This window comes from Cydia splendana, chromosome 4 (assembly GCF_910591565.1).
Source record: "Cydia splendana chromosome 4, ilCydSple1.2, whole genome shotgun sequence".
NCBI classification, from domain to species: domain Eukaryota; kingdom Metazoa; phylum Arthropoda; class Insecta; order Lepidoptera; family Tortricidae; genus Cydia; species Cydia splendana.
Genome location: NC_085963.1, coordinates 16,338,524 through 16,351,622, shown reverse-complemented (window position 1 = coordinate 16,351,622; position 13,099 = coordinate 16,338,524). Strand labels below are relative to the sequence as shown.

Genomic DNA, 13,099 nt, shown 5'->3' with positions numbered 1-13,099 from the left:
ACTTTGTATACTGGTTCTAAATACCCTAATGCATATGTACATTTCGGCTTTGTCCAATGGCTAGGGACACCCTGTATAATTTAAAATACAAATGCACACTATGGACAGCTATTGACACTATATGGAGATTTTCGAGGGCGAAAAATCAGAGAAAGAGCAATCTAGGGGGCTGTCCATAAATTACGTCATCGATTTTTGCCAATTTTGGACCCCCCCTCCCCTAAAATCATCCAAAAATCATGCTCGGTCTCCCAGATATTTCAACATTATATGACAGAAGTGTGTTTCTAGTTAACTTTTCTTCGCCCGATCGAAATCGATCGAAAATATGAGTCACGGATACGACATAATCATAGTTCGTTTTTTTTAGCGTTAGAAAAAAGGTAAACAATCTTGACATGTATTTTAATTGAAAAACACGTTTTAAAAATAAGTCTCGGCAAATATGTAACAATTATGAATCTAATACGATCATTTATATTCTTCTACTTTCATTAGTAATAGTTCCTTATTTTTAAAAAGCGTTTTTCAATTAAAAGACATGTCAAGATCGCTTACCTTCTTTCTAATGCTAAAAAAACGAACTATAGATCCCTATTCATTTCCATACAAAAATACCTAGTTCCTACGCCACACAGTGGACTGACGTTTTAAAGTTATTCCATTTCTGACTGCAAGCAACATTGTCCGTAAATGTCTTAAATACTTACGTGGAATTCACATGGGATGCAGTGTAAAAAATATACACTGTGTAGTGTGTAGTAATTAATAGATTAGATTTACGATGTGAAACAGAGTCGTTATTTGTAGCACTACGCATATTTGTTATTACGACATTTACTTAAAATACAGGTTTTATTTAATTGATAACCACAAGCTTATGCGCTCCACTCAGAATCAACAGACTAATCTTCTAATTACTTACACTGTTATAACCACAATTAAAATCTCAAGCTAAGTAATCCGTGCACTATGTACACTTGTTGTAAACAAGAAAAGTAATTTGACTCACATATTATCACTTCATTGAGCACATTTTGTCAGGTGGAAATTGCGAATGTCCTTCCAAAAATTCGCGAAATTCGTTATTTTTTTGATATTTATATGAGTAGGTAGGTAAATACATCAATATCATTATCCATAAGGTCATAAACTTACTAGTTTGTCAATGTTACAAACTTAATACATAGTAAAGTCGGTCGTAGGACACAACTCGTCACAGTTCCGTTATGACCCGGCGGCCATATTGTTATCTACATAGGTACCTACCTATATTGAATTTAGTGTTATTGGTGTACCTATTGTTGTTGTCCACTATTGTTAGCTACATCACTGTCGAGTCGAATAAGCCCCCTAATCAACTGTCAACTCTAGTAACTACATAGGGCATAATTACAAAAATCTGTTCATTTATTATGCCACGAATAAACGTTCTCTAGTCTCTATTCTACTTACGTTTTTACAAAAATCACTCACGTTTTTAGGGTTTCGTAGTCACCTAGAAACTCTTATAGTTTCGCCATGTCTGTCTTCGCTTTGCTCCGTGATCGTTACTACTTTTGAACCATGGGTCGAAAAAATATGAAAAAAATAATGAAACATAAGCTTAATAAATACTTTCAATGAAAACTACCTATAGCGAACATGATCGGTCCAGTAGCTGTTGAGTTATGATGAGCCTGTGTTGGGCCAAACGTTGCAAATGTGAAGCTACACATCCTATCACTTAAAAATGGAACCAGAGATGGGTCGCGGGTATTTACCCAATTTACCCACCCAGGTAAATACCCGGTAAATACCCACCTACCCGGTATTTATCCGTATCTACCCAAATGGACGGGTAGATTCATTTCTTGTTGCACATGTCGATTTGTGTTAAAGTGGAGATATAAACCGAGTTAATGGCTGTAATTATTGTGTCATTTAAAATGAAATGGTTTAGTTGCAGTTGCAGTTGTAACTGTAACTAAGGAATTTTTAGTACAATCTTGATAAATATTTAAAAAAGGCCGTCATAAGAGTTTTTTTTTAGACTTGAGTAAATTATCGTACTTATACGTTGATAATACACATTCCAACTTCGGTCGGCGAGGGGTGTGGTTGGGGGGAGGGGGGCAAAAGTGAACTTTTTCATATTTCTTGGAATCTGTCATTAATATCGAAAAGTGTTGTATGTACAAACTAAAGTAAACATAATTTTCTACAAAAAAGGTTCTACATTTTTGTCCTAAAACTAACTGTGTTTGACTTATAAGCTTCACAAGTTGGCATACTGCAGCTGCACAATTTTTTTTTATTATCATTCATAAGTATTCTTTATTTTCATCTTTCTAATGTATATTAAAAGCATTTTAAAACATTTCCGGAAGCCAGGGAATGATTTTACACGATTTTTATAATTGGACTGATATGTTAAAATCGAACTTCACCTCATAGCAACCTTTTCGTAATTAGTTTGAACATACATTTTATGTAACATTATAAAAAATACTTAAATTAAACTTATATATACTCACATACCATTAAACACATCAAATTTAGAAGAAAAACGAAAATACCCGCGTATTTACCCGCGGGTAGGTAAATATCGGGTATTTACCGGGTAAATACCCGCTCTCGGGTATTTACCCGGGTAGTTACCCATCTCTAAATGGAACCAAATTATATTCCATATACCTAACTTAGATGTAAAGGGTAAATATATTTTGTTTACATTTTTACCCAGTAATTCGCATGGTTTTCCGAACTAAAGTGTCCAAGCTAGGTATAGACGTAATACATTCTTGATTGATCGATCACATTCCTGGGTACAGTCGGTCTCCGAAGAGTACTAAGTCGCTAAACACTATGGCGTTATTAAATAAATGTGTCGCTTAACTTCAAACTCGGGTAAATCCATTCGACCCTCAAAGCAAATATCTACCCTATCACCTTTTCTTAATACCAAAATCACATGATGTGAAATATGGATTTACCCGAGTTTGAAGTTTAGCGACTCAAATGTCTCCCAAATCTAACAAACCGTTGATAATCTTTTGCGCATATCCGTCATTAAGATATTTCTGATTGTTAGAACTTCTAGTTTTTATAGAGGTATTTACATTGACGTATAAAATCTCAGGACTGGCCTTACGGGCAATAAGAATGGGGCCAGTACAGTAGGGTGGAGCGTCGTTGTATGGAAAAAAAATAAAATTTGATTATCAATGTGGAACCGGTACCAAAAGTTGCAGTTTGTCATGTAGATTAAAAATGTCGATAAAATTATATAATAAATTACCTGAAGAAATTAAAAAAGAAGAAAAAGAAAGTGTTTTTTCAAATAAACTTAAACAAATGCTTATAACAAAAACCTATTATTCTGTGAATGAATATTTAAATGACAAACTATAAAATGTCATTTTTCTGTAAAATGACTAATAAGCTTGTTACAGTTGTTACCTAGTGTAAAAAAACACATTAGTTTAAGTTAGCTTAAGTTACTCATAAGAATTGCCATGCCCTAACGGGGCTCATGTTTGAAACTTTTATTTCATAAGATCTTATGTACAACATGAATGCAAATAAACTACTTGAAACTACTTGAATACTAGATTATAGTGATTATATCAAGTTTCAAAATCAACACTAGTTTTAACCCTCTACTCAGCCACTAAAGAAATTAATAAAGGTAAATTTTCATCAATTATTAAAAAATACTATTTCACTAATATGTGTACATTTTATTGAAATTATATAATACTTAATAAGCGTATAATAAGTTATTACCAAAATTTTAGTGCATTTTTCAATTTTTATGAAATAATATAATTTCAAAATGTCATATTAAACAGCAATTTCATGCAAAACAAGGAAAATGCTACAGTGTAAAAAAATATATGGGTTATTTTTTTTAGACATTCTTGTGTCAAAGTAACGATGTTATTGATTACGAAAAGTATCATTTTACTGCAAAAAAAGGGTTACTTATATGTTTAAATAAGCGTCAAATTTCGCCCTTCGGCGTCGCTTACGCCCTTTTTGGGTCATGTTCAGACGTATATTATGCATATATATACTTATACTAGTATTCTTTTTATTATCTTATCATGTTCAAAATAGTTTTCACGATTCTCTTATGGGTTGTAAACTCCAATTTGTGCACAATATCCGGGTTAAAGGGCATTTACCATAAAACCCCTATTTACGTGGTTTTACCGAGTCATAAAAATATACGTTATAAACAAAAATAAGCATAGGAATCGAGTATATCTGTAAGAAAAAGATGTTATTAAATGAATAAAACTTGTTATGAAAAAAATAAGCATAAATTAAATGTATTAAAAATATACATATATTGCTATATACAGTGAAACCTGGATAAGTGAGACTTCAAGGGACGAGCAGATTTGTCTCACTTAAAGAGGTATTCCACTTACCCAGGCTCTCAGTTAGCCAGGTACAAATAAATTTCTGTCTCATTTACAGAGGGGTCCCATTAATAGAGGTGAGAATAGAGGATAGATCTCAGTTATAGAGGTGGTTAATAAGGTATTTTGTAATTATATTTAAATGTTTAGGTAAAATAATCCTTGTCCCTAAATATTTTTTAAGTCTGTTTAAATATTTCTTTGAATTTATTTTGAATGATTTTCCAAAGGATAGATTTTTTTCAATTAGATTTGATACGGACTTCATTGCGTCTTAGAAATTAATTAAACGAAAATTTGTATATTCTTGTTACTTTTCACCTAACATTTCAGCTTTCGTTTCGATAGTTTTAACTACATAAAGTAACTAAATGGAACTTGAAGTCGTTTAGACACAATTAAGCAAATGCGGAATTTGTGGATAGACTAAGAGTTAGTAAGAATACTGAAATAGATCAATAAAGTCCAAGTTAGAGAGGTCATAGATTGACGTTATCTCAGATACAGAGGTAATTCGTATAAAATTCTAAAAAAACAATTAGGAAAATGTAATTTTATAAATATAGTCTCAGTAAAAGAGGTAAAATACACTCTCTGTCTCAATTATAGAGGTAAATGTGACTATAAAATCACAACAACTAATCCCAGATATAGAGGTTCGTTTAATCCCACTAACAGAGGTAATTCAGTGTTAAAGTGTCGGGACCGCACCATGAGTCCCAGCTATAGAGGTTTCTCACTTATCCAGGTCCCACTTAACCAGGTTTCACTGTATAATCGAATGGTAGATGGCTAAAAGTATATACCAATATTTTTTTTATTTTTTTTCCCTTAAATAATAAAAAATTAGACATCCTTTTAGAGAGGTTCCATTGCTATATTCAAGAATTTTGGATTTCGCTCCACCCTACAGTACAGCGGTGTGACACCGCTACAACGCGATTGGTTGATGAGTTCGCATCACGCACGTGATTGGTTGATGAGTTCGCATCACGCGCGCGATTGGTCGCAACTAGCTGCGTTAGGCTGCGCGATTGGCTCGAATTGGTGAGTCACACCGCTGAACTAGTACCATTTTTAGTGCCCGTAAGGCCAGTCCATAGATATAATACGTCAATGGGTATTTATTAAAACCGGTTGTAAGTACGGTCCCTGGTTAGATTAGAAGACACAGATTTCAAACTCAAGAATCGTTGGACTAGAGGGGAAGTATCTAGAGGTAAAGACTTGAGTTGTGGAGAGACGAACAAACATATAAATAGACGGACATGGCAGAACTGTAAGTGTTTCTTAGCTGAAAACGGAACCCTAAAATTTACAAAATATTAAAGGGTCCAGCAACTTATAAGGCTGATCGTACGATCGATCGTATTATTGTAATTACCTTCGAATCACACCAATGTCATTAATCACTAATAGAAGCATAATTCTATAGAATTACATGAAGTTAACCTCATTTTTCATATAATTGAAACCAAGTGGCGTGTTTTAACTAATTTAATCAGTCAAGGTGATTTATGAATTATTTATCGATAAGTATGTACTTTTTATTTGCAAATTTTATCGACACTTAGAATTGTTACCTGCTATAAGGAGTGGTCCGGAAAAAAGTAGCAGCACATTATGTGGATTTTTATTTTGTAATAATTTGTAAGCAGTTCATTTCTATAGTGATCTGTAGATACTATTCTTTACAATTAAATACACTCGTATTTAATACAAAAGGGTGAATTAGAGTTTTCGCGTTTTATATTACATCTCTCATGACACTTTTTGAACAGTGTCTTTTGAAGGAAATTATAAGGTATTTCTCATACACATCGTTTTTTCTAAAAGTTTGATAAGCGAATTAATACATTATCAAATTATTTTTCGTTCTATATAAAACCTTTTTTTGTTTGACTTCACGTTGTGGTAGTTTCATGGAATTTCTACTTTTGTATATTTGCCATTTTTTCAGAGATTTGTCTTCCATAGAAAAACCTCTGTCAGAGGTTAGATTGGAGAGACTTCCTAACTACCCAAGATAAATCCCAGTTTATTGGAATAGCTTATTCGTTAGATGATGTTCTTAAAAGCATCAAAAAAGTTATGAAACTGGAACTTCATTTGTGGCGTTGTAGAAAACGGTCAACAAATATTATCAAATTGTACTGTTCAAAAAGTTACAAAGTACATTGCAATAAAAATGAGAAAACTCAAACAATTTCACATTTATCGATATTATTTTATTTTTATATTTTTACTTTATAGTATAATTAACTAAATTACAAAAAAAAACTGCTTCATTATTAGCAAAAAAAATATACCATATAATTCACTGCTACTTTTTACTGGACCACTTCTTACCTAGCAATTAATGCTTATAGCGAATTTGGCCCCGACGCGTAAGTAACTATGTGAAATTGTTTTTTACTGTACTCTACAACTACTCTGTAATGTACAACTCAAGCTCTTTCAAATGATATCCTACTTCTTGATCTAGTAACTTGAACTGGAAATCCTCTGGATTTACTTAAGCTAAGCGAAAACGCAGCCCATTGGGTGAAGAATCTAGATATTAATTTGTATAGCGACCATGAATTGTATTAATGCCATACGACTAAATAAACAAGTAACTTGACTTTCAAATTTTGCCCAATAATTGCAGCTCGCTATAGGTAGGTTTTGTGGTTTTGTAACATTTGTTTAGTTAGCTCTTTATCTTTAGAACTAGTAAACACGAAATCAATTAAAGTTCAAAGTTAGTTTTCATTGAGAACAGACTCTATTATGTATTATTAATTTTGAAATATAGTTCACTCATTATTAGATTAATTAATGTTTTCTTAAACCAGTCACTGATTAACTTATCAAAACAATTAGAATTATCAAGACAAATAACAATTTGAACATATTATTTGAGTACATGTAAAGAACAAGGATATAGGTAACATAGATGTCATAAATAAAATTGTAATGCATGATGGTGGGGCGGAAATGCAATAAGTACAAGTAAGTCTTAAGTGGCGGCGCGTCCATAAAAGCCGATTCCCACCGGCTTGCCATTTTTTGGACATTTGAGTACAGTTGTAAAGGAAATATGTAAGCCAAATTAGCCCCGGCTTGCCTATGGATATGTTTGACGCGCCGCCACTGGTACCTAAGCATTATTATTATTTTATTGATAACGATTAACGGTTTTGTCGTTCTGGCTTACACTGCTGTGAAAAGAAGAGTTTTCGACCTAATCTTAATAAGGATGAAATCTTATTATTTATTTAATTATCATCCTGCTGAAATAATTATTTATCTAAGAAAGCTTTACTTAGTACAAAGTAGTTAAAGCAAATTTCGGTACAATACTTGCATAGTTGCTTATATGTATTGTACCATCATCATCATTATCATATGTATAACATTTTCAATGTCGCCTATATCATCCATAGTAACGTGCGTTTTCTAAAATGTAATTTACTCATGAAAATGGCGTCAACTCAACAGTAAGCTGCACGTGCAATCGTAAACTATTAGAACGGTTGTTCTTGTTATTACCATGACAAATTATACAAAGATAAAAAATATTCATATTTTTTCGAATAGATATATTTTCTGGTTTGCACTGTTATTACTGTTATTAGGTTACCTACGTTATAGAGACGTTATAATTTTTACAGTACACATGGTGCTACTTTACCGCACTAGTGCGATAATAAGCTCATTACGCAACTATGTCGAAAATTTAAGCATATGTAGGTACTACTATAAAACGTTGTACGATACATGTGTGAATAGGTAATTCGCAACTCGTATCCCTTCGGTCGTGTTTTAATTTATCGCCACTCGTTGCGAATTTCCTATTTTTCGCACTTGTATCGTAATGTACTAATTATCTACCCTTTATTGTTATTTATTTTGTGATAAGAAATAAATGATAGATAATATTCACATAGACACATTGCAAATAGCTAATAAAATTGCGTACGGATAGAAAAAAATATATTTTATTTTAATTTTTTCGTTATTTAATCGCATATTATATTAAACGAAAGCTTATTTTAATATATAAGCTGACTGTAATAGGTTGCCTTATTAAAACATTGGTTCAGTCCATGGTTGCCTAGTTAGATTAACCGATTTTCATCTAAAATCAACCCGGTCATATATGACCGGGTATATGACCGGGTAGATTTCAGATAAAAATTTGAAAAGATAGATTATTAGATAGATTTTAGAATTAAGATTTTATTCGAAAATAGGTATAGGTACTTCTTCATCTTAGAAAATAAACTTATTACGTACCTACTAACTTGATATAAGGTTCGAGACCAGGTCAAGTTTATTACCAGATGCCTATCACCAAACTTGGGTTTGTTCTACATTTGACTTCGACCTTTGCCTACACACCAGAGAATTAGCAACGTCTCATCTGGGTCACGGGACGGGAGATATGTATTGAATGAACTCTTGGTGCCCAAAAATAAACAACAAAAGATTTATCCATTTTGTCCCACTAAGATAAACTCATAAAAAACTACGCGGGTTCAAATAGCAAAGTGACCTTGACATTATGCGTATTGCGAATTGGCCTGCGCATTTTATTTTTAAAACTTTAATATATATGTATAGGTAACCTATTAAAATTATATTATTTTAGATAACCATCAACAGCGGGGCTATAAACATATAAATGGCGCAAATATGGTACACGAGTGCACGAAGTAGTTATATATTATAATTGTATGCAAATTAAATACTTATAAAAAATATCTCAAACAAAATATTGGTCGCTAGTTAGTCCTCAAGAGCCTATTACATAGTTGGTACAAACTAAATATATGTGTATTTGCATAATTTAATCAAGTACGTAGTACGTGTCGTACAGTAACGAAAAACGACAATAATTATATTCATTCACGCGACCCTTAAAACAATTCATTAAAGAAGGTAGTTTTTCAGCAGTTAGGTACTCAAAAACACCCGTACAACACGAATTTATTAAAAAAAAATGTATTCTTCAACCACTATATCAATTTAATTTCTAAATTCAACTCACTTTAATGAACTCAATTTATAAAGTAGAAAAGACGTTTTTTTAAATTACTTTTTATAAATTAGGTACAATTTTATTACTTATTATAAATTATTTCCGAAAATTATGTTTTTTTTTTATCAAAATTAAAAAGAAATCAATTAAAAAGAATCCTTAGTAATTAAACTAAGTATACTTATATAAAATGTACTTATGTGACATTACGGATATACAGGCGGAGGGTAAGACGGTCTTCACATTGATGATTAGCGTAATAAAGAAAGATGGTACTTGCTGAACCAATAGACTGGTATGAATTTATTCATAGGTAAATTAAAAGATACGAAGATAACTGAAAAGGTACATACCTACTTACTCAACAGTATGTCAATCGTCACACAATAGATGACGTTATTTTATGGAACGACTGTCCATATAGGTAGTAAATAAGTTTTCACCTCAGCAGCTCGAACAAGGGTACTTTGCTTCTTAAAAACAGTGAGCAAAATGCGATTTTGCTCACTGTGTCATTTTGTCTCACTCAGTGAGCAAAATGCGATTTTGCTCACTGAGTGAGACAAAATGACATTCAAGTGACCTTTATAGTCAAATGTCATTTCAACATGCGGGGTCTAATACAAGTTCGATATACTTGGGTTCTATTATCTCTGTCCCTCTAGGTATGTTCTCACTGCTTAGGGTGAAAAATTTTGTGTACTACACGAGATCAAAGTTATTTACATCTCGTGCGCTTTTGAATCCCTTACTACGCTCAAGATTCTAAATTAGATTCACGAGCGTAGCGGTATTATAGAATCTTTCGCTTGCACGGGACTCAAAATAAGCACACGAAGAAATATCAAACTTTGATCTCTTGTTGTACAAATAACTAATAACCATTCATTTCATGACTTTCGGAGCTCGCCATTGCCTTTGTTACTCGTACAATACTGGCAATGCACTTAAAAATACGAGTAAAAACTTTCACATGAAACAGAGTAATGTATACCTACCTACTTGCCTATTGCCTACCTACTAAGAAACATTCGCAATAAGGGGCGCCACAATAACTAAATGAGAAAATTTTTGCTAAAGTTTCTTTTATTTTCAATACAACGCATGATACATTAATAATGTATTGACGTATAATATCTTGGGACGGGCCTTACGGGCACTAAAAATGGTATAGTTCAGCGGTGTCACTCACGAATTCGAGCCAATCGTGCAGTCTAACGCAACTAGTTGCGATTAATCGCGAGCGTGATGCGAAGTTATCAATCAATCGCGTTGTAGCGGTGTCACACCGCTGTACTGGCACCATTCACGCCCCATTCTTATTGTCCGTAGGGCCAGTCCTTAAAATAGGCAGTCTGGCTATTGTGACGGACAGGCAAATACGTACGGAACCCTACAGGCCTACACGGGTTCGTCCAATATACCCCTGGCAGGGTTTTTTTAGTTTCGTTGGTTTGAAGATTTCAAGGTGAAGTAACTATCAAATATTATGACGGTTATATATTAATAAGTAATTTCAAAAATGTTGTCGGCTCTAAATCTTTTATCTAAGACAATATCGAACAAAATAATAAGATAAGAACCAATTCACCGATACAAGTGTTTAAATATAGGTACAGAATGATAATCGAGATATAATAGAAAGTGATAAGTTTAAAATTAGGTACTGTCTGGCGTCGCGTTCATGCAATTGTTTTTTTCAGGCAAGCAATAAGTTTAAAAGCTTTTTTAATACAGTTGCTCAAAAAGTGCTACTTTACGTAGCTGTTTAGCGTGCGGAAAGTTGGTTATCTCGAACTAGTGCTTTTTACTTTTCCAATTTTTTTAAATTTATACTTGTTCCAATTCACGACTACTTATTGATGAGTGTTAATATTAGTTTCCTTTAAACGTCGTAATCAGCATAAAAACCTACTGTTAATGTAAGAATATGAAAAATATACATATTTCATATTTTAATACTTACCTCTTCATCATTATAACACGTTTATTTTTTAATATTGAATATTGAAAATTCTGTTCTTAATAAGGTGTCTGAATGGAACGGAATAGCTGCCAAACGCCCATAGATATAATATACTTAAAGACGACGTCTAAGCGAGCTGTCACTGTTACCACTTTTGTTTAGTGTACGATTAACAATGTTTTACTTATTTTTTCGCAACTGTATTAAAAAACGTCGTTCGATACACGTGCGGAAATGTCATTCTTCACTCGTCCCGAGTCTTCCCACTCGCCTGCGGCTCGTGGCAAGATATCTCGGTACTCGTGAAGTAATGACATACCTTCCGCACTAGCATCGAAATGTACTATTACAGTACATATGGTCCTATTTTCCCGCACTAGTGCGTAAAATAGCATAGCTTTTCGTGCGTATGTCAAATGTTTAAAGGGCCATATGTACTGTAAAACGTTGTACGATACACGTGCGAATAGGTAATTCGCCACTCGTTTCGAATTTCCTCTTTTCCACACTTGTATCGTAAATAACTACCAATATAACCTGACTAAAATATTTCATACATATTGAATTTTTCATTTTCAAAATCATCAAAATCTCATTCAGTAGTTATAGTGGAAGTTACGCAAAAAGGACACAAACATGCAACATAGGTTGATTGCTTAATTCATAACCTTTCGAGTGGTAGGATAAAAATACACTTCATGTTTGCCAATTGGCAAAAAAAAGCAGCTTAGGTACACGAATGATCAGCAGAGCTTGAATTCGCTATAAGTACCTAATACATACTTAACTAGTAGTACCTATATGTCGAATTTGATGATCATCATTTTGCTTTAAAACCACTCATACTACAAAAAAGTTATCTAAGTATTTATTAGTATATAGGTACTTTCATAAATTTTACCGTATATTTTTAAAGTAATTACTAGTAATGTACCTGGGGGCCGATTTTTGAAATTCGATCGCTCGATTTCGTCACTCGGAAATCGGTGGAAAACAGCGATATACTAATTTTTGAAATACGAGCGATAAAAATTTGGAATCTAGTGGTATTGACCACTCGTTTTCAATTCTATTAGTAGAATTTAAATGCCTAGTAGTGGAGATATTATTGAACGAAATACACGAAATCAAGCGGTCGAATTTCAAAAATCGGCCCCCTGGTCTAACTATGACTTTTTTATTATGTCGTCCATTTATTAGGATATGATAGATTGGTGATTAATTTCGAATAACCGACTAAATATTTTGTAGCTCTATATTGAAAAAACAATCTAATAGGTATCCGAATAATTATTATTAAGAATTACTTATGACATAATATTATACCTAAGTGAACTTATTAATGAATTAGGTTTTGATTTCCTAATTAAGTTATAGGAGTTCACTAAATTATACAGTGCGAGTATCAAACGCAGAAAAACTTTTAATCGTAACTTACCCTTTACATATTAAAACCGCAAAAACTATAAGCTTCATTTTACAAATCTTCACTAGTTACTAAACTAATATTTACAGTATCACTTTACTATCACTTGAAAAAATATTGACTAAGTTTAAACTGGCTAATTTACATTATTGCATGTAATTGTAGGAAAGGACCATTGAGCGTTAAGTGAGTGATTGTGGTCTCGAGTCTCGATCGAGCGGAAGGTCAGACAAAAGGTAGGTACGTGTAGTACGCGCGGCCAGCCTGCGCGA

General features: G+C 32.9%; 1 protein-coding gene and 1 long non-coding RNA gene across 2 annotated transcripts in view; both read right to left on the bottom strand.

Annotated features, from left to right (window-relative positions):
* Positions 1 to 13,099, bottom strand: part of LOC134790059 (uncharacterized) — a 509,644-nt gene that overhangs the window by 202,574 nt on the left and 293,971 nt on the right. The window lies entirely within an intron of this gene.
* The window catches only part of LOC134790036 (myrosinase 1-like), a 27,898-nt gene extending 14,799 nt beyond the window's left edge, over positions 1 to 13,099 (bottom strand). The window contains exon 1 of the mRNA XM_063760791.1: positions 12,840 to 13,099. Coding sequence (XP_063616861.1) covers positions 12,840 to 12,877 — 38 coding nt within the window. The 5' untranslated portion in view covers positions 12,878 to 13,099. The remainder of the gene's footprint in view (positions 1 to 12,839) is intronic.